This window comes from Panthera leo, chromosome C2 (assembly GCF_018350215.1).
Source record: "Panthera leo isolate Ple1 chromosome C2, P.leo_Ple1_pat1.1, whole genome shotgun sequence".
Classification (NCBI taxonomy): Eukaryota; Metazoa; Chordata; class Mammalia; order Carnivora; family Felidae; genus Panthera; species Panthera leo.
Genome location: NC_056687.1, coordinates 112,281,236 through 112,308,872, shown reverse-complemented (window position 1 = coordinate 112,308,872; position 27,637 = coordinate 112,281,236). Strand labels below are relative to the sequence as shown.

Here is a 27,637-nt window from a genome sequence, read left to right as displayed (position 1 = left end):
GATCCCTAGACAGAGACATGTACCAATAATTTCTTAAGGAAGTGCTCTCAGAGAAATCTGTGAGATAACATAGAAAGTAGGGAAAAGGAAGGTGATGAAGCCATGTAAGTATATGGTGTCAATATAGCACCCTCAGAATGTAGCCTGATTCCACACAAAACTTCTGAAGTGTAGGCTGCACCACAGCCTTCATGTCTGGACCCCAGGAAGTAGAGCTGGGCTTCGATATTACCTTATTTAATAAAATACATTTAAGGCATGAGTGGTGGTTGTTGTGGTATGAAATTTGAGGCACTCTGATTGTTTAGATTTGATGTGTGACAAAGTGTACTGGTTTAGCATCTTGGGGAAGTTCTTCAAAATGAGTCACAGGAGGATATCTGAAACCGAGCATACTTAGCCCAGGATACACAAAAATAGTTTAAAAAGTATCTAAGATCTGAGTAGCTCACCTACATGATCCATTACTCTCCACACGTTGCACTGCATAGATCACTTGAATCTCATTAAAATTATTCTCTTCAGTTATGGATTATTCAAGATAGCATGTTTTCTATGATTTCTGTTTTAAGTTTGTTAAGGTGTTTTATGGCCCACATTGAGGTCTGTCTCATTCCTTGTGAGCTTGTGAAGAATGTGTATTTTGCTGCTATTGAATGAAGTATTCTATAAATATCAATGAGATTCGATATTGGAATGATACTGTTCAGTTGGATGATACTGTTCATTCAGTTCAACCATATCTTTACTGATTTTCTGCCTGCTAGATCTGTCAGTGACTAACAGAGAGATATTAAAGGCTTTAGTTATAACCATTGTTTTGTCTATTTCACCTTAAATTTCTACCATTTTTTGCATCACATAGTTTGATTCTCTGTTGTTCGGTCCATACGTGCTCAGGATTCTGATGTCTTTTTGGAAACTGATCCCTTTATTATTATATAATGCTTCTTATCCCTGATAAGTTTCCTTGTTCTGAAGTCTGCTTTGTCTAAAATTAATGTAATAAATCCATGTTTCTTTTGATCAGTGTTAGCATGTTGTATCTCTGTCTCTTTACTTTGAATCTATGTGTCTATATAATTGTAGACAATATGTCGATTAATTGTAGACAATATTTCTATGTGTCTATATGTATTAATTGTAGACAATAAAAAAATGAGTCTTGTTTAGTTATCCACTCTGCCAGCTCTTACGTTATTTAGACTATTGATATTTAAAGTGACTATTGGTAAAGTTGTATTAGTATCTACCACGTTTGTAATTATTTGCTGTTCATTACACTTTGTTTCTTCATGTTTCCCTCTCTTCTCCCTTCTCAGATTTAATCAAACATTTTATATTATTCTTTTTTCTCTCTTAGCATATCAATCATACTTATTTTATAAAATTTTTTAGTGGTTACTTGAAATATACACAACCATTTATATCTGGTTTTGGATAACACTGTAGCATTTCACTGTTAGTATAGGCACCATATAACACAACGTTCTCAATGTTTCCCTCTCATCCCTCCTAACAGTAATGTCATTCATTTCACTTATTCAGATGTGATAATGACACAATGCATTGTTGCTCTTAATGAATTTGAGCAGGTATCTGTTAATCAATTAAGAATAAGAAGAGGGGCGCCTGGGTGGCTCAGTTGGTTGAGCGTCCGACTTCGGCTCACGTCATGATCTCACGGTTTGTGAGTTCAAGCCCCGCATCGGGCTCTGTGCTGACAGCTCGGAGCCTGGAGCCTGTTTCAGATTCTGTGTCTCCCCCTCTCTCTGCCCACTCATGCTCTGTCTCTCTCTGTCTTAAAAATAAATAAAATATTTTAAAAAAAAGGTTAAAAAAAAAGAATAAGAAGAAAAAAGTTTGGTATTAACTTAGTTTATTCTTTCTCTGATGTTCTTCCTTTCTTTATGTAAACCTGAATTCCTTACCTATATAAATTTCCTTATTTTTGGAGAACATTGAATATTTCTTTCAAGGAAGGTCTATAGATGATAAATTCCTTCAGTTTTGTTTGTCTGATAAAGTCCAAATTCTTCTTTACTTTGGAAGGCTAATTTTGCTACATACAGTATTCTAGTTTGTTGGGGTTTTTTTCCTTCAACACTTTAAATATTTCACACAACTTTCTTCTTGCTTGCATCGTTTGTGAAGAGAAGTCTCATGGAATTCTTACCCTTGTTCCTCTTTGTAAGGTGCTTTTTCCTCTGGCTTCTTTCAAAATTTATTCTTTAAATAAATTTTTAAAAATATTTTTCCTGCTTGGTGTTTGCTAAACCTTCTGGATATGTGGTTTCGTGTCTGGTGTAAATTTTTGAAAATTCTCAGCCATTATTACTTGAACTTTTTTTTTTTTTACTCCTCTTTTTTCTTTTCTTTTCTTTGTATTCTCATTAGGTATATATTCTACATTTTATAATTGCCCCACAGGGCTTAGATATTCTCTTTCATTTTTTAAATTCCTTGTTTATCTTTACATTTTAGTTTAGGGACTCTCTATCACCATATCTTCAACCTTACCGATTCTTTCTTTGAACTTGTATAGTCTACCAGTGAGCCTTTAATGCATTATTCATTTCTTTTACATTGTTTTTTTATTTCTTGAATTTCCTTTTAAGTTTCTCTTAGTTCTTCCATTTCTCTGGTTATATTAATCATCTGTTTTTGCATATTGCCTACTTTTCCTTTAGATTCCTAAATATATTGGTCCTAAATATAATGATCAATATATTGATCCTTAAATATATTTATCAGTTATTCCCTGATAATTCCAAAATCAATGTTGTATCTGAATCAGGTTCTGATGTTTGCTTTGTCTCTTTAGACTGTGGTGTTGGGCTTTGTTTTTGTTTTTGTCTTAGTGGCTCTGAGTCTTTGAGCTGTGATCTTTTAAAATACTTCTTAACCTTTTCTTTTTTCTCCCTTTATACTTTATTTATTTAGTTAATAAATTTATTTATTTAAATGCAAGTTAGTTCACGTACTGTGTAGTAGAGTATGTAGAGTAGGAGTAGAACCCAGTGATTCATCCTTATTTTACTTATTTATTTATTTATTTATCTATTTATCTATTTATTTATTTTTGAGAGAGAGACAGAGTGCCAGCAGGAAAGGGGCAGAGAGAGAGGGACACACAGAATCCAAAGCAGCTGTCAGCACAAAGCGTGACACGGGTCTCGAACCCACAAAGTGCGAGATCATGACCTGAGCTAAAGGCTGACGCTTAACCGACTAAGCCACACAGGCGGCCCCATCCCTTTATACTTTAAATGAGGCAGGAAAATTAAAGAGGAATAGAGTTGGCTAATTATTCTTTGCCAAGTGAGATAAGTCTTCTACAGTGGATATTAGGCCTTTCTTAGAATAATCTGAAACAATTCCAATATTTTCTTTTTCTCTCCCCCTACTCAAGATAGGAAGGATTTTTCTCCATTGTTTACCATGACAACCTACTGAGTGGATGTCCTGGATGTAACACCCAGGAAAGGTGGTGAACCTCTTTTGTCTGGGCCTCCAGTACTCCCCAGCTTGTCTGCACTCAGCATCAAACTATTTGTCAAAATTATCATTTAAGTCTTTCTACCAGTTCCTGGCTTCAGTGGTTTCTGCTTCAGATAATCTGATCTTGGCTGTGATTCTTTGTACTTGCGTATCTGTCCAGATTTGGAGAGATTCTTTGTCCTCTGACCTCAGTTCTCTGATGAATCTAGGAAAAAGGTTTTGCTTTATGATTGTTCAGATTTTGTCTTTTTTTGTGTGTGTGTGAAGATTGTTTGATGACTTACAAGCTCTATACATGTTGGGGTTTAAAAAAATGTTTTAAGATTCCATCTTGATAAATTGGTAAAATTTTTGAGTGTATCTTCCAGGTTCTGTAAGAGTTTGAGAATGTGGGTTTTGATCACCTGTTCCACTGGAAACAGGACAGGGAAAATGTGGGCCATGAATTGAATGGAACCTGCAGAGACACAGACCAACCTGTACCCTCTCCTTTCTGGGTGAACTGGGACCTTCCATCCCAGGAAACCGGTTGGAGGATCTACTTTATACACAGGGAAATCCAACCAACTCCCAGAGCACAGCTGGGAAGACTGAGGCTCCATCCCAGGAAATTCAGTTTCTTCTACATTTATAAAAATGCATTTTCAGATGTTTTTCCAAGTCACAGAAGTATTCCTTACAGAAAAGAGAAAGGGAGGGAAGGGAGGAAAGGAGGAGGGGAAGGAAAGGGAAAGGGGGAAGGGAGGTGACAGAGTGTTTATAGGGTGTATTGTTTGAGCTGGGGCTGGAATGAACCTACCTGAATCACCTTCTGTTGCTGTGCTGCTATGTTTTTTCTCTAGTCTTGGGTCCCCTAATCTGTCCACCCTCTTCTTTCCAACTTTTAGAGCTTTTCTATGTTTACCTCTTGCATTGTTTCCAGAGTTTATAGTTATACTTAGAAGAAGCAAGGAATAAATGAGTCTGTGTCATTTTGTGTAGACTGGAAGGTCAGTTTGGCTCATTTTTATACCTTCCATGTTTCTATATAGCCTATAGAACATTCTGGTTTACCATTATGAATACTTTCTTTGGCTGCTAATTCTGACATTTGTGCCAGTCTGTTCAGTTTTAATTCATTGATTTGTTTATTCATTATGGATTTCTTTCCTCAGCATATTTTCATGCTAGGTTATTTTTTATTGGTGTCAGAAATTACAAATTTTACCTTTCTGTGTGCTGCAGATTGTTCTTTTAATAGTTTGACTCTTTCACTTCTCACTTTTAAGATTGGTTGGTCAGAACCAGAGCAGTGTTCAGTGTGGGGCTGATGATTCCCCACTCCTGAGGTAAGGCCCTTCTGTGTGGTTGACCCATGAATGTGCTCCATGAATGTTTAGATTTTCCAATATGACTCTTAGAACAGACTTGATTCCTGGCCCTTTGTGAGTACTAATCACTGTTAACACTCATTGTTTCAAGTACCTTTGCCCTAGATATTCTTTCCTTATGCATGTGCCTATCAGTACTCACGGATGCCCTGCTGCAGATCTCAGGAATTCTTTTTGTGTGCAGCTCTCTGCTATGGTTTTCTGTCCTGTGAACTACAGCCACTGTGCTGTCTAAGGACGCCTTGGTCTGTTTCTTCATCTTAGGGGATCACCAGGCTTCTGGTTTCCCTTCTCTATGCAACAGGAAACTCTCCCAAGGCAGTAAGCTAGGGCAATAAGTGGACTCACTTTGCTTATTCCAAACCTTTCAGGAATTACACTCTGTCCTGATGTTCACTGTCTTAAAAACTATTGCTTCATATATTTTCAATTATTCTTTGTGGTTTGTTTTTCTGTCCATAGATGTTAGGAAAGGTAGATCTGCTCCATTACTCTATTTTGTCCAGAAACTAATAGATTTCTCGACGTTTGCCTTTAAAACTTCTATTCTTTATTTGTTACTAGCATGTGAACAGACAGTGGATTTGTAATATCTATATTTTATTCAGCAATGTTGCTAAATTTACATTTCATTTCTGGTTGGTTTAGTCTCCTAGATTTTCTGTGTGCATTAGTGTATCCCCTGAGAGCAAAAAAGATTGATTGTTTTCAGTCTTGATGCATCATAATACTTTTCTGGACTTATTTCACTGGATTAAGTGAATAACCAATAGAAGGTAAAAAAGAAGTGATGGGAATAGATAGACATACCATGTTTCACATACATTTTGGTTTCTTCTTGCGAGTTGGTATTATTTTTGTTTTTATCTGGTATTATTTTTTTTTTATTTTTAATCAGTATTTCTTGTAATGTGAATCTGCTGGTGACAAATGAGCTTTATTTATTTTCATTTTTTCTCCATTGAGGGATATTTTTACATGTATAGTATTTTATATGGGCAGTTACTTTTTTTTCCTTCAGTATTTTACATATCTCATTTTATTGTCTTCTTATTATGTCTGTTGCTTGGTATGTAATATCATCCATCTTTAATACTGTTGTTTTCTTTAATAATGTGATGTCCCCTCCCCATTAGTTTCTTTTAACATTTGTAGGGAGAAAGGCATGCAAAATGAGATTGATATTTTAAAATGTTGACTTTTTCATTATGCACATGCTGGATTGTTCATATTTAGCTTATTTTCAGCCTTCTTATCCCCTTCCACCGATGTGGTTCTTATTCCTCAATTTAGAACATATTTTAGAAGAATGACCTTTTTCCTGTCACTTTGGTGCTTAGATATATAAAAAAGCAGGGTTGCAGTAAGAAATTTATGGCGTGGGGATAACGCATCAATTATTACAGTAACAATAACAACTTCTGTTTCAAAATGTGTCCCAAATAAACAAATTATTCTATGATAAAATTTCCAAAAATGGTCTTAGGAAAGGTAAATCAGAAAGAGAAAGCTCTGCAGAGGAATGGAAAAATACCAGGTTTTGCTCAATTTTATAATCATTTCGCTTAATACTGAATTTAAGTATTTATAAGGCATGTAATAAATATTTGCTTAATGAATAACTTTCCCATTATTTTACAACAATATGGATTGCAATTTTTAGGCATAACATTAGGTAATCACTTTATAAATATTTTTGGACTCCATAAATTAATTTAACATGAGGTAAACTCTCCATAAATGTTTCTGTACTGGATGAATTATCAACTTGGGACAAGAATCCTGGCTTCTTCTCTTCTTGTGTCATGCTCAGTTGATGACCTTGAATTTTAATTTTGTTAGTGATCTGTGCCATAGGTGTTAGCCCTGAGGTTGACTCAGTATTACCTTGTGATTTTTTTTAAACTCCTCACTAATCCTTGCAAAAAACTAATGGGAGAAACAGACTTCATGGCTTACCTCGTGCTCTGCTAAGACACTCAGTCAAATTTATTGTGCTAGGATGATTATGGTGTCACAAGGTGAAAGAACTTCTGCCAGCATTTTAAATTGTTTACTATTCTGTCAGACTATGTGATGGGATATATTGTGTGTGAGTTGTGTTGCAGATACAGTATGTAATTGTTAAACCAGTTGCTACTGTCACTGTTAATGTTGGAACCGAATGTAAGGTCACTGTTGCTGAAGTGGCGATATTACTTGAGAGAATTTGTCATTTCCCTTTGTCCTACTACTTAGCCTTCAGTATATATGGAGTGGATTAAATTATTCCTATACAAGGTTGTGACAAGAATATCATGGGGTGCAAAACTCTGTGCTTTGGACTGACTTTGATTCTCTTTGCTTATTATATTTATACACCGTTACCAGAAAACATTGAAGAACCTTGGAAAGTAGGGGTCATCGATGCTCTTATAAAAACTACTTCTCTTACGGTAATTTTTTCCCCGCCGGGGGACTGGGATACCTTGTTATGAGTACATATAAACTTTCTTTCAATTAGTATTTTGAAAGAGACTTTGGTTTTCTTTTAGAACAAATTAGCAAAATAATATTAATTAATTTAATTAATTATTAACAAACCAATTTAATCTCTAATACAAAGCAGAGGGAGATAAAATTGTTGCTGATAAGAGTCTATATCTAAAGATAAATCCATCATATGTTTTGATAAGAATAAAGTAGAAAATCTAATCATCTAAGTGGAAAATCTGGGGGGTTATTAAATCATTGGATTGTATTTGACATGTCTGAGGGAACCTGAACCTCGTCTCATTCATTCTCTTAAAACTTACATGTCTATATTGATTATGTTTATATTTTGATGTGTATTTTGTACCTTTACTATTTTAATATCTTTTTCTTTCTTAGTGGTTATCAAACTTTTTGGTCACAGAACTCTATAAGTTATTAAGGACCCTAAAGAGCTTTTTTATATTTATAATATTTATCAATATTTACTGAATTAGAAACTGGCCTCATTAAAATTTCTCTTAATGATGATGGTGATAATAATAAGCTCATTAAAGGTTAACATAGATAATAATTTTATTAAAGTTGAATACATTTTTAACACAAGAAAAATTAGTTATGATAGTGACATTGTCTTTGATTTTTGCAAATCTTTTTAATATCTCTTTATGAAATATAACTGGATTATTGTATATGCTCTTGCATTTAGTCTGTTGCAACATCACATGTCTTGTAGCCTCTGGGGGAACCAGAGAACCACAGGGATTCTAAGACCACACCTTGAAAACCATTTCTTTTGTCTACCCTTCATCCTCAGGTGCTGGATTTTGGATTTTTTGTGACAGTGACAGAATTTGAACCCAAATCTACCTCATTAAAAATATTTTCTCCCCTGTCAAAACATGCTGCTGTTCCTGAGGCCTATGAATGATGGTGACAATAGGAAGTTTTAGGGGAAATGCTTCAACAGACAGTAAATGATGAGAGGAGAGTAGTGCATGGTGTATGGAAGAGGCCGCCTAGTGTGCTACACAGAAGAGATGAGAGATCTGTCACCCTAGGTAGCTTGAGATGTCTACTGCTCAAAATCCAAAGTATGCTGAGTCACTCCTGGTGCCATTTTTTCCCTCTTTATTGCTAATGCTTCACCTTTTCATTCACTGGATAATAGATGAGCAAGTGCCAGCCCTATAGAGAAACCACAATGTTATCTTCTCGAATAGCTCATATATCCTTAAACTTCAGAATAAACCAAAGCTTATTTCCTCATCAGTGTTAGCACATTCTGAAAGTATGCAGCTATAGAATTCAACTGTTGCTTTATCAGATGCAAAATAGAATTAAGACATTACACATCTAAAATAGAACTGACTACAAGTAGCTTACATACAAACATATGAATTAATTATACTAATAATTGATCAGCTTCTGCTTGTTAAAGGGATAACCATTTTGTCCCTGTCATTTCTGAATTATAGTAACTCCAGGGATTCCCGGAGAGAATTTTAATTTTTTAAAATATATGCCAGGAAGGCAAACCTCACAGTTCTTGATACAATGGTGCGGAATAAGTATAAGACTATGCATTTACATTTTCAAATTAGAGACAGTCAAAAGTAGAAGAAAGAGCATGAGCATTAAAGACAATCAGATTTTAAAGCGTCTACTTAATGCTTTTGTGGCTCAGTTTCCTCCTTTGCAAAATAAGAAATGTAAACAACATGTTGCAATTTTTCTAGAACAATAAAGGGATGTGTGTTTTAAACATTGCTTAGTGATGTCTAAATGGTGGCTGGTTATTGTTCAGTAAAGAGCTAGTCAGCATCTATTCATTGGAGCTGTGAGAGATGAAGAGCCAAAACTCTATAAAATTTAGATTTAAAGTGACATATTTACTAAATTGAAAAGCTCTTCACTATAATTATTTTCAACTAGCAGTGAAAATATTTAAGAATATTTTCAATATAAATTAATAGTGAAGAAAGCTAAAATGTGTTGACCATTTGCAATGTACCCTGACCAACTTTAATCTCCTGAAAAGTATTACTTAACTTTTACAACTGCACTTTGAAGAAGTCACTATTGTTATCCTCATTTTAAAGACGAGGAAAATGAGGCACAGGGAATAAGTAAGCCAGCCAAAGACCTACAGTTGATAATTTGTGGAATTGGGAATCAAACCAGACAGTCTTGATTCAGACTCGTTTTTTGTTTTCTCGTGCCAAATTTTACATTTAATTTTAACTTTGTGTATAGTAAAATTTGTTCTTTTGGTTATACGGTTTTATGAGGTTTAAGTTGTGTATAGATTCAAGTGACAACCACAACAATCAAGATGAAGAAATATAATCCTTTGAAATCACCTTTGTGATTAGCTTTGTGATTAGCTTCCCCATCCTAAACACCTGGTCATCACTGCTCCCTGTATGTACTTGTACATTGCCATTTTCGTGGTGTCATATAAATGGATTCATACTGCACGTGGTCTTCTGAGTCTGGCTTAACACATTTTATCTAGTAAAATGCATTTGAGAGTAATCCATGTTGTTGACAGTATCAAAAGTTAAATCCTTTTTAAAGCTGTGTAGTATTCCATTATTTGAATGTGTCACAGTCTGTCCACAATGAATAGTTGAAGGATATTTGGGTTGTTTCCACTTTGGAGTGGATACAAATAAAGTTAGTGATAATTCATAGGGAGGCTTTGTGTGAACCAAAATTCCAATCTCTATTGGGTAAATACCTAGAACTGGATATACTGTGTGTTATTATACAGTGTGTGTTTAACTTTATATAAAACTACTGAATTGTTTTCCAAAAATCCTGTCTCATCTTCCATTCACATCAGCATTATATGGTAGTTCTAGCAGTTCTACCTCTTGATCATCACTTAGTATTTTCTGTTTTGCATTAAAAACCATTCTAATTAATGTAACCTCATTGATATCCATTTGCATGCCCTTAGTTCCTAAAGATGTGTATCTTCTCATGTACTTATTTGCTGTTTCATGTTTTTGGGAGGTGATGTGTATGTATGTTCAAACCTCTTCTTTGTTTCAAGAAAATTGGTTCTTTGTTTTGTTTTTGTCAAATGTTGAGCATTGTCCTATTCTGGACACAAGTCATTTGGCAGGTATTTGATTTGCAAACATTTTTTCTTAGTCTGTTTCTTCCCTTTTAATTGTCTTAAGTTACACAACAAAAGCCTTGGATTTTGTTGAAGTCCAATTTATCTTTTTTTTTTTTAATTTGGTACTATCTTTTGGTATTGTGTCTAAGAACTTTTGCCTAACCTAACCTAAGATCACAAAGATTTTCTTCTATGTTGTCTTCTAAAAGGTTTGTTGTTTTACATTTTACATTTAAGTATTAGGCCCATTGTTAGTTAATTTCTGTATTAGGTGTGAGGAACAGGTAAAGGTACATTCTTTTCGCATATGGATATGTCTAATTGTTCCAATTTGTTGAAACATCTTCCTTTCTTCGTTAAATTGTCTTATACAGTATGTCAAAAATAAATTGGACAAATTGGTTTATTTCTGGACTGATATTAATCTCCTCCCTGGATCTGTGAGTCCAGCATTTCCTGATACTGTATTGACTGTATTGACGATCATAGCTTGTTAGTAATCTTGAAACCAGGTTGTATGAGTCTTCCAACTTTGTTCTTCATCTTCAAAATCTCTTTGGCTGTTATAATTCATCTTTCTTTCCATGAAAATTTAAATTTATCATATTGGTAACCAAAAATTCTTATGATATTTCGACTGGGATTAGGTTCACTCTATAAATCAATTCAGAAGGAATTGACATTTTAATATTAAGTCTTCTGACAGTTAACTTAATTCTCAATTTAATTAGGACTTTGATTTCTTCCATCATTGTTCTATGCTTTTCAGCATATGAATACTCGATGTACTTTGTTTTATTTATAATTAAGTATTTTAAATTTTGGTACTGTTGCAACTGGTATTTTTAAATTTTGATTTCTATTCATTGATAAATTTGAAATAAAATTGATTGTTTATATTGACTTTGTATCCTATGGTTTAGCTAAACCTGCTTATTCATTTTAAGAGTTTTTTTATAGATCCCGTAATATTTTCTACTTAGATATTCATGTTTACTGAAAGCAGAGAGAGACTGTTTTTCCTTTCTTTCTGATATGTATAACCTTTTCTTCCTCTGCTTTATCGCACTGAATAGGACTTCCAGAATTAGGTTGGATGGAAACCAAACATTCTTACTTTTTTCCAGCTTTTAGAAAAAAGTATTCAGTCTTTCACCATTTTTAAAAATTTTTTAAATGTTTATTTATTTTTGAGAGAGAGAAAAAGCAGAGTGTGAGTAGGGGAAGGGAGGGGCAGAGAGAAGGAGACCCAGAACTGGAAGCAGGCTCCAGGCTCTGAGCTGTCAGTTCAGAGCCTGATGAGGGGCTTGAACTCACAAACTGGTCATGACCTGAGCCAAAGTCGGACACTCAACCTACTGAGCCACCCAGGTGCCCCAGTCTTTCACCGTTAAATAAGATCTTGTTTTATTTTTTGTAGCTGCTTTTTATATTAAGGAAGTTCCTTTTTATGGTAAGTTTGCAGAGAATTTTTACCATGAAAAGATACTGAGTTTAGCCAAATTCTTTTTCTTCATCTGTTAAGATGATATATAGCTTTTCTCCTTTCTCAGTGTCATGGATAACATTGATTTTCAAATATTGTACTTATCTTGCTTCCTTGAGATAACACTCAATGGATTGTGATACAGTATCTTCTTTTTATACTGTTAGATTTGATTTAAAATTTTGTTGAGAATTTTTGCTTCTATATTGTTCTGTAGTTTTTCTTGTATTATATTTCTGATTTAGGTAACAAGGTAATGGCAACCCAATGAAATGAGTTGGAAAGCATTCTTTTGTGTTTTATTTTCCAGTAACTATTGTGTAAGATTGGTTTTTCCCCTGAATATTTAGTGTAATTTGCCAGTGAAACAAACTGGGCCTTAAGTTTTATTTTTGTAAAATTTTCAATGCCAAATTCAATTTTTAAAATAGTTATAGACTGTTCAAATTATCTATTTCTTTTTTATAAGTTGTGGAAGATTGTGTCCTTTCAGAAATTTGTAGATTTCTCAAGTTATAAAGTTTATGAGCATAAAATCTTTTTAAAAGTATTTCTTTATTATCTTTTTTATGTCTATAAGATCTGTAGTGATATCCCTTCAATATTCATTTTGGTAATTTGGGTCTTCTCTATTTTTTTAGTCAGTCTACATATAAAATTGATTAATTTTATTCTCTGAAAAGAATTAGCTTTTGTGTCACTATTTTTGTATTTTTTGATTCGTTTTAATTTCATTGAACTCTGCTACCCTTATATTTATTATTTCTATCTTTTGATTTCTTTAGTTTTCTTTTGATACATTTTTTCTAGCTTATAAGAGAGGAGCTTTAACTCTTGATTTGAGACTTAATTTCTAGTATGATAGTTTAATTTAATAAATTTTCCTCCAACCAGTTCTTTAGCTACATGCCACAAATTTGAGCATGTTTTATTTTTATTTTATTCAAATCAAAATATTTTTTAATTTCCCCAGAGAATTTATGACACCTGAGGTGTTTTTTTTTACACTGAAAACCATAAGACATGGATGAGACAAATTGAAGACACAAATAAATAAAAAGATATGCCATGTTAATGGATCAGAAAATTAGCATTGTTAAAGTCTCCATACCACACAAGGCAATATACAGATTCAATGCAATCCTGATCAAAATTCCAATGAAATTGTTCACAGAGATAGAAGAAACAATTCTAAAGTTCATTGAACCACAAAAGGTCCTGAATAGTCAAAGCAATCTTGGGAAGGAAGAATGGAGCTGGAGGCATCATAGTACTCAATTTCAAACTGTATTACAAAGTTATAGCAATAAAAACAATATGGCATTGGCATAAAAAGACACATAAACCAAAGGAACAGAATAGAAAGTCCAGAAATAAGCTAAAGCATGTATAGTCTATTAATTTTTGATAAAGGCACCAAGAATACACAATGGAAAAAGGGTAATCTCTTCAATAAATAGTGTTGAGAAAACTGGATATTCATATGCAAAAAAAAAAAAAAAAAAAGAAACTGGACTCTAGTTTTATACCATACACAAAAATCCATTTAAAATGATGAAAGACTTCAGATTTTAACCTGAAAGCATAAAAAATCCTGGAAGAAAACATAAGGCAAAAGCTCCTTGACATTGGCACTGGCAATGACATTTTGATATGACACCAAAAGTGCAAGTAACAAAAAGCAAAAATAGACAAGTGGCATTACATCAAACTAAAAAGTCTCTGCACAGCAAAAGAAACAAGATGAAAATGCGATCTGCAGAGTGGGAACAAATATTTGCAGACTACATTTCTGATAAGAGCTAACATCTAAAATATATAAGGAACTCATGCAACTCAATAGCAATTTTTTTTTTATTTAAAAAATAGGAAAATAGCCAGAATAAACATCCCCCCCCCCCAGAGAAGACATATAAATGGCCAACAGGTATATGAAAAGGTGCTTGAGATCACTAATCATTGGAGAAATGAAAATCAAAATCACAGAGACATCACCTCATACCTTTTCAGATGGCTGTTATGAAAAAGATAAAAACAAGTGTTGGCAAAGATGTAGAAAAAAGGGACTCTTGTGCTCTGTTGGTGGCAATGTAAATTGGTAGAACCACAATGGAAAACAATATGGAGGTTCTTCAAGAAACTGAAAATAAAATTATCATATGATCCAGAAATCCCTCCTCCAGATCCTTCTTCCAAAGAAAATGAGAGATATGTGCTCTTTCAAATTGATTCCAGCATTACTCACAATAGCCAAAATATGGAAACAACTTAAATGTCCATCAGTGGATGAGTGAATAAAAAAGTACATATATACAATGGAATATTACTGAGCCTTAAAAAAGAAGGAGATCTTGCCATTTGCGACAACATAAATGAACCCAGAGGGTATTATGCTAAGTAAAATAAGCCAGACACAGAAAAATAAAAAAACTACATGACCTCACTTATATATGGAATCTAACAAAGTCTAATACATAAAAGTAGAGAGTAGAGTGGTAGTTGCCAGGGGTGGGTAGTAGGAGTGAAGAGATGTTAGGTAGAATGAATAATCTAGAGATCTAATATTTCATAACATGGCTACAGTTAATAACACTGTATTGGATACTGGAAATTTGCTAAGAGAGTAGATTTCAAGGACTCTCACCACATAGACAAAAAAAGATAACTGTAAGGAGATATGTTAATTATCTTGACTATAGCGATCATTTCACTATGTATATGCATATCAAATCAAGTATGTAGTACACCTTAAATATGTACAATTTTTATTAAAACTATTTTTTTTACTTTGTAATATCTGGCAATTTTCTATCTTCTGTTTTTGAATCCTAGCTTAATTCTATTATAGTCAGAGAACATAGTTTCTGTGAACTCAAGTTCTTCCAGTTTGTTTTATGGCTTAGAATGTGGTATATTTTAGTGAAAATTCCATATGCATTTAAAAAGGTTCTATATTCTGCCATTTTTGTTCATTCTATAAATGTCAAAGTTATTCAGGCATTTTATATCTTTAATGATTTTCTGTCTATTTTTTTCCCTCAATTACCAAGTGAGAAGTGTTGACATTTATAATTATGTGGATTATCTATTTCTCTTCACAATTCATTCAGTTTTGTTTCATGTATTTTTGAGTTCTGTTTATAAATGTTTATTCATTTTGCACTATTGCCTTGGTAAATTGATTTTTATAATGATGGAATGCATCTCTTTAACCCTAGTAACTTTTCATAGCTTACATAGATTTAATAGTTTACCACTTTTCATAGCGCATAAAATTTCAATCACATAGGTCTCTTTACCCTGACACTTGTATATATAGGTGTCATGTGTATTGTATTTATATGCATTAACCCCCATATATGTTAACACATTTTGTTTTCAACAGTAATAAATATTTTAAATAATTTCAGAAGGAATATTAATTTGTTAATTTCATTCACCCTTTCTTCCTTGATTTCTGAATTCCGATATTCCCTCTCGCCAGTGTTTCTGGCCAGAAAGACAATTTTTAGTTAGGGTTTTAGTCATCCATTATATTTTACAGTTCTACATAACTGGGTCCACCTTCAGGGTGAAGCTTTGAGAGAAAAAATAAGGAAAAATAATGTATTATTCCTTAATACTCTTTGGATAACAGAAGACCTTTTTCACAATTTCTCTGGGCAGAGAATCTTTGCTCAGTGTTTTACATGTCTGCCTTCACCACGGTGGAAAAGCTGCTGTCTGCAGATGGAACTGGCCTTGGAGCCTGACAGGAGAGAAAAAGGGAGAAAAAGAAAGGAAAAGAAAATGAGACCCACCTCCCTCCCCCCATTCACACTCTGCTGTATAAGATATGTATTTCCCAGTCCAATACCTGGAAATCAAGGATTTCTCTGGGGATATTTGCTTTCATCTCTTGGGTTGTTAAAGGGCTTAGTGTGACTTCAGGCCAAAGCCAGAGGGCAAGAGACAAAAAAAAAGGTGAAACTCTCTTATGAATATTTCTTCCAGTTTTGACTTCCTCAAATCCTTTTTTTTTTTTTTTTTTTGTTTACCTTTCAGAGTGCTCAGGTTGATTCTTTTCTGTCTAGAGTTTTTAGTTGTAATAAGTAGGAGAGATAGGCTTTAGTGAGCTTTATCTTGGCCAAAGAAAGCCATCAAAACCTTTCATTTTAACTACTTCATTACAAATAAAACTCAATAACTCATAAATGTATTCACCATGAGTATATTCTTTAAGACTCCAAGAAAAATAAGTTGAGAAGAAAATATTGAAATTCATAAATACATGTTTGAAACAAATATATTTGTTAAATATATTCAGGAAGAATATAGTATAAAACTACTTTGTGGTAAATTTGGAAAATATTTCCATCCCATGAATACACTCTTTGACAAACAATCTTTAAGAGTTGATCATTCAATGGTTTGACTTGGGACAAATTGATCCAGAGCTTATGGATATTGGAAAAACAAATAATTTATGATACTTAAATCCATGGTTTCCTTGCAAAAAAATAGATAAGTAATGTAAGGAGGAAGAGAAGAAAATTAACATCTCTTTTCATTTCTTGCCATGACTTGAGCCTCATCACTCATTTTATCCCTGAATGATCTGGCTTTTATCAGATGATAACTAACTGTAATTGAAGGAAATGACAAATGGAGGTAAAGTAAGTAACAGGTTTGGAGCGACTATTGAGAACAGGATGAAAATCAACAGATGGGTTATTAAAAAGTCAAATGACTCACTCGTCTCCTTAATTCCCCAAACATAGCAAATAAGATAAATTTTTCCTAAAAAATGTGTCTTCTCATTGCATCTCCATTTTCTCTGTTGCTTTCCTAGACTAGTGTCTCCTTTCCATCAGGATCATCTGAAAAAACTTTCTAGAGAAGGGATATGTAATGTTTATTTGCAGGCATTCTAAGGACTATTTTGGCAAAGCATTGACTTTTTCCCTTTCAATGTTTCAACCTCCAAGCATTTGTTCAAATTCATCTCCTTATACAATGAAACAGTTTTACCTCTTATGACTGCCTTATGATGAGATTGGGGTCAAGAGGTGATAAGAGATGGGGATGTCTGCTGTGGATGTTACTTAGCTAAAAAAATAGTTATTTTCTATTTTGACATCAAAGTTTGAATGTGTCTTCTTCAAAATGTCTGCCTCAAAGAGATACGTAAAATGTTCTGTTTCTAGAAAAAGGCATCCAAGCAAGGAAAATAATATTTATGAAGAAAAATAGGTAAATACAAGCATCACATAACAAAAAAATAAATAATTCCAGATAGAAGAAAATATGCATTAGAAAGCAATAACATTATGTCTAAGAAAATTGCAAATGCCACTTTAAGGAGATCCCTGAAAATGTGGAGATTTTAAATTTGAAAGCCCAGCAAAGTTGGAGAAATCTCTTGAAGATTTGGGAATAAATGAGTGACAAGAGAGTTGGGTCTCAGTGAAAGTGCGATGAGCCTAGTATGAAGATCCCAAGGTCTTGCTGAGGTGTTGCCTGAAGTTATTTTCTGACTTTGGCATATCATTTCACCAGTTAGGTCTTGGTGTATTTTCAACTAAGATTAAGAAATTGTTGAAAATGAGGGCGCCTGGGTGGCTCAATTTGTTAAGCATCTGACTCAGGCTCAGGTCATGATCTTGTGGTTGGTGAATTCGAGCCTTGATTGGGCTCTGTGCTGACAGCTCAGTCTGGAGCCTACTTTGGATTCTGTGTCTGCCTCTCTCTCATCTCTCATTGTTCTCATTCTTTTTGTCTCTCTGCTTAAGATCCAGTTTTCAAGGATAGTGCACTAAATCTACCTTAAGTTTACTTTCTCACCTCTTAACTAGTGAGTGGTTATCCTTGATCAACTGGCTCATCAAAGGTTTCAAATAATGGGAGTTGGTAGCTCCCTAAAGTGACTAGAACACTGTTACCAAAATAAGGGATGTTTATGTCTACTCAGATTCTAAAGGCAAAAGATGTCTATAACATGGAATTTGAAATTTGGTATTATCTCTCTGACCTAGCCTATTTCCAATCCCTAAAGATAAGTATATATTATGGATTAGATATGGCTGTCTACTTGACAAATGTTTGACATATAAATGTATATAAATATTATAAATAATGTTATACAAATATATAAGTACTATATAGAGACATATACTATATATTATATAAATATATGTTTCTAATATGTAATAAGATACATACTTCTAATATATAATGTATATGTTTTCTAATATATAAGATATAACATATATTTCTAATATATAATAAGATATAAATATTTCTATACATGTGTATCTATATATGTTTTAATTGAGAGCTTAATGGTATTTTAAAGCTACTTAAAGTGTCAATGTCAAAATGGCGGCTTTAAGGCCATATCATGTCAACAACTTATTATTCCTCATACAACTGTCATTTTTAAAATTCAAATTCTTCCTATTATACAATCTTTTCCTATTGTTCTAGTACTTAATAACTTCTTTCCTTCCATTTTTATGGGTTATTATAAAAAAACATAATTTAGTACTTTTATGTAGAGGAGTACCTGCCTTGTGTAACAGTGGCCTAGAAAAATAGATTTACATTTTGCTTTGCTAATTACTGGTTATCTCATTTTGGTCAGTAAATTGGACTTACCAGGTGTCAGTATTCCCAATGTTAAAGCAGATGAGTTAGATGATCTTTAACACCTAGTAAAATTATAGCCACCTCATATAGGTATTGTAAATGCTCTGTAATATTCTTTTGTCCCCACAGTATTTCAGGATTCTTTATATGTGAACTATTCTTTGAAATGTTACAAAGATGTTATAAAACTTACCAAAAATACTAAAGATAGTTTTATTTAAAGTAGCGTTTTTTCTTCAAGCATTTTTTAAATAAAAAAAATAACCTATTTGTAGTTGAAATAACTGAAATAGCTTTATTAGTAATGTGATAACCAGATGCTTCTAAAATTTTAAATAAAATTGACTGACCAATGAAATAACATGAAAATATTGAGATTATATACATAAAGAAGTATAAAATCTGGAGTACCTGATGGCTCAGTCAGTTAAGTGTCTGACTTCAGCTCAGGTCATGATCTCACGGTTCATGGGTTTGAGGTCCACACTGATAGTGTGGAGCCTGCTTCGGATTCTCTCTCTTTCTGCCCCTTCCCTACTTACGCTTTCTTTCTCTCAAAATAAACTTTTAAAAAAGAAATAGTTTTTTTAAGAAGTATAAACTCTATTATTTCTCAGATAATTTTTCAGATAAAAGTTTAGAATTAAAAAATAAGTAGCCACAGTACAATGATGACATTTAACGAGATTACTCTTATTCCAAAATACAACATACTTAAGATTTATCTAGAAGCAACAATAGTATATGTATCAGGATGTGCAATAAGAACTCTAGGGTGTTATATTATTCCTTCTTCCATGTTGGTTGCATCTTTCTATGTATTTGGTATTAAAATTAAAATATTCAATGTTTGAAATTTTTTTAACAGGCTACGTTATTGGAAAATATGGGTCTTATTGGATATGCGGAATTATTTTCCATGTTACTGAAATTGGACCAAACAGTACTAATTTCAGATGAAAACATTACAGTGATGGATACAAAGTTTACTGACATTCCAGTATGTTTGTACTTGCCAAAGAAGAAGTCAGAAAGCCAGAGACGGGCTGTAATTTTTATTCATGGTGGTGCCTTTGTTATGGGAAGTTGCAGTAAGTGTATCTTATATAAGCAAATGTATATGTGTGTATACATGTGTGTATATTTGTATATATAACTGGCAGAACTTTATTTCTGTGTTATTTGTGTTTGTGACTATGTGTATGTATCTTACAGATTTTACCAATCATAGTTTAGACATATTTTTCACAAACTTCTTAGAAAATAAATATATTAGATTTTATTTTTTCGAAAAACTTTATCAAATAAAGTTACATTGACGTTGTAAAATTGGAAATTCAATTATTAACCTTAAAACCTAACTTTGAAATTACCAAATGACCTGACTTCAGGTTCAGAAAGATAGAAGTGAACAAGATATTGTAAATGTTGAGTCAGAACTGATATTATTTACAACTTCCAAGTAGCAAATACAGTTCATATTGTAGACTGTGATACAACAATACTTGTTTTGGGACTTAGAATCCAATGCATAATTCTGAACTTAAAATAAAACATAAAATAGAACTGTGTAATCAGCTCTTCCCATAAATGTTATCCCCATCTAGTGTTGGAGATGATTTTAAGAAATGCCAGTGGAGTAGCTAAAATGCTTATACATTCCACAAACATTCACACAGACACAAACTCAAACATGCTCTAACATACACATACTGAGTTATACATATTAACATATATACAGAGTTGCTTGTAGAATGTCAGTATTATGGAGTCACCACACAGCATAAAACACAAAGAATGTTTTACAAGACACTCAGAAGATAGAAGAAGCTAATGGTAAGGCTCCTTTCCTTGAAGAACCCACAGCCTGGGTCATTAAACCCAGATTGACTCCATGATCTGTTAATGTTTCAAGACTACTACATATGCTACTGTAATCAGGTGGATGGTCAACTTTTATTTTGTTGGGTAAGCACATTCTTAGGTACTATTGTCAGTCTTAGAAATAAAGAAATAGAGAATGATAAAGTAACTTATTCAAAGTCCTACTATTAGTAAGTGGTAGAACCAGTAGTCAAAATTAAGCTTGTTAGCAGGACCCACAGTATTCACCCTCACACTACTAGTGAGCAGCCCCATCATGTGGCTTTAAGATGCTGTGTCCTATATGTCGTTTCTTCCTCTCCTTCATGCCAATGACTATTGTAAACCTTCAGCACTCTTTCCAGCCCTCAGCTTATCCCTCCTGAGCTATCAAGGATGTATGTCCATAATCCACCACTGCTCCCCTCCTCCCACATAAGGACTTTCAAATGTCCTTAAAAATTATTAGCACCTTATTAATCCTCAGCTTCACTTCTTTCTAACTGTCTCCTAGGAAAAGGCATTTTTATCTTCAGGCACAGTTGAATCTCTCTACTTTGCTCTCTACTTTCCTCCTATTATTTGGTTTATCAGTACTTCTATTTCATTTGTCTACCTACAAGCATGTCATCCCAGTTGACTCCTAAGTGTTACTACCTCTTCTCCTTTGTTCCCAAATCCTTCTCTGTACGTAGTCCTCTTTTATTTCTCAGACTCATTTCTATACACTGTGGAGTTTGTTTTCCCCTTTTGAATACTTCTTTAAGCTGTGTAATTTGAGAATGGCCATTCCCTTCTGTTTCACTGAAATGGCCATTTCACCCTCTACTCCTTTGGTTGTGTGAAACAAATTTCTTTGAACTTCCTTTTGCCTCTCGCCTTTCCCTTCATCTGTATCTCCCTCTCCAAAACAATACAAATAGAAACAAACACAAAAACAGGTTCTCCATTTTTATACTTTATAAGTGTTCATGTTTCCCAGTATTCCTTTCTGTAGCTTTTGAATCTGCAATGCTCTTTTATTTAGTTCTTTAAACTTTTCAAACTTACCCACTCCTACCCACTGGCTGATTTCCCAAGGAATTTTATCACCGGTTATTTTCCTTCGTGGTTTTAGTTTATGCCGCCACTTTTCTCCAAATTCTTACTTCACTTGTACTTAACATTTATTTCTCTGAGGTCTTTATGCATTCTCATGACTCTGTCTTTAAGTATATTTTCTTCTGCAATGACATTCTCCATTTGGTGGTAGTCATCAAATCTTATATCTTTGAATCCTTCTACATCACAACAGATAAAGTGAAAATAGAGGGATTCCGTCAGTTAATCATATTTCAGTCACTATCCACAAATATAGATGGTTTTCCATTGTTCTTTATTGACAGGGTACACTTTTATATTCTTCTTTTTTTTCTTTCATTTCAGGGCAGATGGCTTATGACTTCCTGAATAGATGGACAGCAAATAAACTTGGTGCTGTTGTTGTGGGAATAGAGTAAGGCAATCATTTTTTTTTTTAATTTGGGACCATCTCAGAATTTTAAGGCATTGTCAGAGTGAGAGATCTTAGTTGCTCATGATTTTTTTCTGAATTTCCAAAAATATACTGGAAAGACTAGCAAATGTCAAGTACTTTCTAGCTTCTCACTTACCAAGAAACTCTAACATGTTTTGGGCTTGAAGTCTCTAGGTGTATATCTGCACTATGTAATTTATAGGAGAGATGGGAAAAGAAAATTCTTCATACTGAGGGTGAAGTAGAGTATGCCTGAATTTACAAATGACTTTCCAACCATTGAGCCAAATAACTTACTATACTTAAATACTTATATTTCAAAGCTTTTAATTTTTTGCATTTAAAATTAAAGTTTATTTTTTCTCAAATATTATAAGGATTTTATTTTGAATCAAGTTTCTAAGTAGTGCTCATGATATAAAACATGGAATGTCATCTTGAAGAATTTTAACCTAAATAAATTTCTTATATTAGAGACTTTCAAATCATTTACTCTCTGATTTGATGCTTTTAAAATCTCTTGTGTCCTCCCAGCAGGTTCTGAAAAAATTTGAATTACCAATTACATTGAGAATCTGATGAACACTACAGAGCATCTCCCCTACTAATTGTTGTTTTGCTGAAAATTGTACATGCAATTTTACGAGGATAAAGACACAATCCTTGTCTCTCTCATCTTCCCATAGAGCCAACATTTTAAAACCTTTATACCAGAATTTACTTTTTATTTTAAAAATAGAAGTTGGTAGTAAATCTGGGTTCAACTGGTGAGATTAAAATTTCAGAGTGGGGCCAATTTGGTTTATTGGACCTGTTGGTTAAACTGAGTTGCTTAGACACATGCAACTGGAGTTTAATTATATATGCTTTGTTACTTTCTCTTTTTTTCTTAAGCTATAGGCTAGCTCCTCAATATCAATTTCCTGTTCCCCTTGAAGATGTCATTTCTGTGGTCAGATTCTTTCTACAGGATAACATTCTTGCAAAATATGGAGTGGATCCTTCCCGAATCTGTATCTCAGGTGATAGTTCTGGGGGTACATTGGCAGCAAAAGTTACTCAACTGGTATGTTTTATGTGTTATATATGTTGATAGTACACATACGTTATAATTCTAACACAAAAGAATCATTTTATTTGTTAGGCTATTTTTATTGGCCTTGTGTGTGTGTTTTAAAATTTAAATCCAAGTTATTTAACATATAGCATAATAATGATTTCAGGAATAGAATTTAGTGATTCATCACTTACAGATAACACCCAATGCTCATCCCAACAAGTTCCCCCCTTAATTCCCATCACTTCTTTAGCCCATCCCCCCCCCCCCACCCAACACCCCACCAGCAACCCTCAGTTTGTTCTCTGGATTTAAGAGTCTCTTATGTTTGCCTCCCTCTCTGTTTTTATATTAATTTGCTTCCCTTCCCCTATGTTCATCTGTTTTATTTCTTAAATTCCATGTATGAGTGAAATCATATGGAATTTTGTCTTTCTCTGACTAACTTATTTCACTTAGCATAACATACTCTAATTCCATCCACGTTATTGCAAATGGTAAGATTTCATTCTTTTTGATTGCTGAGAAATATTTCATTGTATGTATATACCGCATCTGCTTTTTCCATTCATTAGTTGGTGGATGTTGGGCTTTTTCCATAATTTGGCTGTTTATAGCGTTGCTATAAACATTGGGGTACTTGTACCCCTTCGAATCAGCATTCTGGTATCTTTTGGATAAATACCTAGTAGTACAATTGCTGGGTCCTAGTGTAGTTCTATTTTTAATTTTTTGAGGAACCTCCATGCCGTTTTCCAAAGTTGGTCTTGTGTTTTACACTGTGAAATGGCAAATATATAAAACCAACCTAATGTCCTTTTGCATAATTTTTCCTGTAGACAGATGTGGCTTTAGAGGCATTAAGGGGAGACTACATATATTGCTAAATAAGGATTTGATTCAGCCATCAAGTTTCAGAAAAATAGGACAATGTCTAGGAACTACTATTGAATATCACAAGGGATTTGTTGTTCTACTTAGCTAAATTGTAAAATCTTCCAAGCATTTGGCATTATTGTAATCCATGTTTTAAATCCAGTAGAATGTCATCAGATAGCATTTGGGGCATGTGCCATGCTTGTATGGAAGAATCACTACTGTGATGAAGAAGAACAATGGCCTAGGCTAAACTCTTGCTTTGTATAGTTAAGTAATAACCATCCAAACAATTAATATATTTGAAAATTGAATTCAGCCCCACACGTAGTTCCTACTCCCAAAACCACTTATGGAACAAAATTAGCATAAGAGGAAGCACATATACATTTACAATCAGCAGAATCTATTTACTTATTTTGTGGGATCACTTTTACTAGCTTGAGAACGTATCTGTTGAATCTCTCTGCTTCATTTTTGTTTATATGGTCACTGTTTCTTCCACCCAGTTTATGAGATGATCCTTTTTTTTTTTCCTAGAAAATTATCTGTCTGAGGATGCTAGGGAGGGATCAAGGGCATAGGAGAGATTCTGTTAGGGAAATTGGTCTTAGCTTCTTTATGAACTTGTGGCACTGACTATACAATGAGTATACATTTTAGAGTTGGCAGGATATCATTTCCTCTTGTGAGGTACTACTGAGATTACAGTTAATTGTCTCATTTGGTATGTCACCTACTTTGGTGAGGGGATTGGCTTTCAAAATCACTCTTCAGATACCTAGACTTAGATGTGCTATGGCAGCAGGAATAGCCATTTGCCCGGATGTCATAGTTGTAGAAGCTGGTCTGTGGCTCAGGTAATTTTTCTTGAGAGATTAACTCTCCTGTAGTGTTTAGGACTAAGAGAGAAGGAACGGGGAATATATGGTGGCTTTTCTCACCCCATCACTGAGAGCTTAGGATACCTCATACCTCTGGTAAGAAAGAGAAACTCCAGATACAATGCTCCGTGTCTTTGCCTGCCCTTCAAATTTTCATAAATTCCTCTGCTTATTTACCATCACAATACATTATGTTCTCCAGAAGGCAACTTGTATATTAGGAATATTTCCTTTAACTTGGTCCAACTCCTTCTGAATTTAGTTAGTATGTGTGTTTGAGCATTCATATTTTATTGTTATAGTCTATCTTCTCAGGTTACTTTAGATCAAAAAGTGATTTTTAAACATAGCTCGTAATCTTCTCTAAGAATCTCATTATTATAATTTTATTTCATGGTCGTATATGAATAAACATGTGTAAGTGTTTGATGTATATGTGTATCATAACTGCTGAAAGCAGGCTGATGCATTTTAATGCCCTTAAAATAAAGTCTAAATATTATAAAAAGAAATAACCATTAGGTCCTGTATTGGTTTTGTAACTATTTACATCATAACTGCTCATATTATTGGAGTAAAACCTCCCAATCGTATAGTTTGGAGTCTTTTCACATTTTATTATCAATTTTTTTCAGGTACAAAATGATCCAGAATTCAAAAATAAAATTAAGGCACAAGCTTTAATTTACCCTGGCTTGCAGGCGGTGGATGTTTTAATGCCCTCTCACCGACAAAATGAGCATGGTCCGATTCTGTCAAGGGATATGGCAATTAAAATGGGATGCCTGTACTTGACCAAGGATAAAGCACTGCCCCAAGCAGTGAGAGAAAATCAACATATGCCCCATGGATCAAGACATCTGTTCAAGTTGGTTAACTGGAGTACTCTTCTTCCTGAAAAATATAGAAGGAATCACATATATACTGAACCAATTATTGGGAAGCTTAACTCTTCGTATCCAGTACTTTTGGATAGCAGGTTATCACCCTTGTTAGCCACTGATTCCCAATTAGAAAAATTGCCACTAACTTATATCATCACCTGTGAACATGATATCCTAAGAGATGATGGACTTATATACGTCTCACGACTTCGAAATGCTGCAGTTAACGTTTCTCATGACCACATAGAGGATGGGATCCATGGAGCACTTTTTTTCATGACAACACCATTTTACTTACATGTAGGCATTAGAATAAGTGATAAATATATTAATTGGCTTGAAGAAAATCTATAAATAGTACATGTAGCTAGCTAATTATTTATTTAGTAATATAATCCAAAGGTTATATTTGAAAGTTTGTGACTTTAAGGAACAGAACAATGATATTCTTTTTGAATAAATGGAAGTTTAAAAGCAAAGATTACTGTGTACCTTTGAACAAGTTACTTAATTTCCCTAAACTTGGGTCTTAATAAATGTAGAGATTCACTGTATTAATCCCATTAAATACAATTTATTTTGCTTGATAAGTTTTAAATATGCACCAGTAATAGTAATTTTTTTTAAAAAGTGTGATTATAAACAAGCAGGACAGTATCCAGGTAGTGATAGGAATGGTAGTGATAAGTGAGGAGAAGTTTTAAAGAAGAAAAATCACAATGGCATTTGTGTGTAGGAGGAAAACTACATTATATTGAAAACCTGTTTTTTCAATTAATGGTCCATACAGTAATTGTATTCACCAAATGTAAATTCCATTAGGTTTTTTATTTTTTTCAATTCACCTAATACAAACAAAATCTGCTTTCAAATATATTGCTCAGTTTCTTATAGAAGGAAAGGATTAACATGTAGGCTATAAATTCTTTCAAAAGCCTAAATATTTGGCTCTCACTATGCTTTTTTTGTAAAATTAAGTTTATTTATTTATTTTGAGAGAGAGCACAAGTTGGGGAGGAGCAGAGAATAGGAGAGACAGAATCCTGAGCAGGCTTCATGCCATCAGTGCTGAGCCCATTGCAGGACTCGAACTCATGAACTGTCATGAACTGTGAGATCATGACCTGAGCTGAGATCAAGAGTCAGATGCTTAAGCAACTGTGCCACTGACACACGCCCTCACCCCCACCCAACACTCAAACTTTTAAAAATATTGATTGCTATATTATCAATCCAAGAAAGTTTCTAGTCACATACTGAACACTGATTAAATAAAGAAGCAGAATGTAGTTCTAATGACCTGAAGATACTAGGATGACATAAAATCCTGGGTGATGTGCTCTCACATGGGGGACACATAGGTTGTATCATGAAATTATAGGTATAACTTTGATAACTTATTTATAAATTTGGTTTTACTACATATTAACATAAAGTTATTGAGTAAGAAACTTTTGCAATCCTTTAATGCTGTTTGAATCATTCTATAATATGTCACATAAATCAATATTGGTTCAGTGTGGGAGAAGACAAAGATAAGCAGTAAAACAGACTAGAAAATACAGAATCACAATATCAGTGATGAATTTCTATGTGGAAGAACAAAAGTGGAACACAATAGAGGGTTAATTAAGATGGTAGAGTATTCAGGGGCCCTGGACTTGCCTTGTTCCTCGAACATAGTTAGATTAACATCAAATCATTTCGAACATTTAGGAAATTGATCTGAGGATTAAGAGAAGTATTTCCACAATTAGAGGGAGAGAACTTGGCAGGTATGAAGTGCAGAGATGTGAATTGGGGGAGAGAAGCCCACAGTGGCACAGGGAGAGGAGAGAGTGAGCTGGGGAGAAACAGCAGCACATAGGGTTCCTACTAGAAAAACACTTCGCCAAAATGGGGAGTTGGGAGGAACTGACTATTGCAAGTTTTTACAAACAGGAGAGCTCAAAATTCTGAGATTTTAGGAGT

The 27,637-nt window shown here is 33.7% G+C and overlaps 1 protein-coding gene across 8 annotated transcripts in view; it reads left to right on the top strand.

The window, feature by feature from the left end:
• Positions 1 to 26,145, top strand: part of LOC122198518 (arylacetamide deacetylase-like 2) — a 187,979-nt gene extending 161,834 nt beyond the window's left edge. For 7 of the 8 annotated variants that reach the window (XM_042903190.1, XM_042903188.1, XM_042903186.1 and 4 more), the window contains 4 exons: positions 19,455 to 19,677; positions 21,875 to 21,944; positions 22,860 to 23,031; positions 25,418 to 26,145. In XM_042903190.1, coding sequence (XP_042759124.1) covers positions 19,455 to 19,677; positions 21,875 to 21,944; positions 22,860 to 23,031; positions 25,418 to 26,020 — 1,068 coding nt within the window. In that variant the 3' untranslated portion in view covers positions 26,021 to 26,145. The remainder of the gene's footprint in view (positions 1 to 19,454; positions 19,678 to 21,874; positions 21,945 to 22,859; positions 23,032 to 25,417) is intronic. The other variant, XM_042903193.1, reaches the window with a different exon arrangement.
• The last annotated feature ends 1,492 nt before the right edge of the window (positions 26,146 to 27,637 follow it).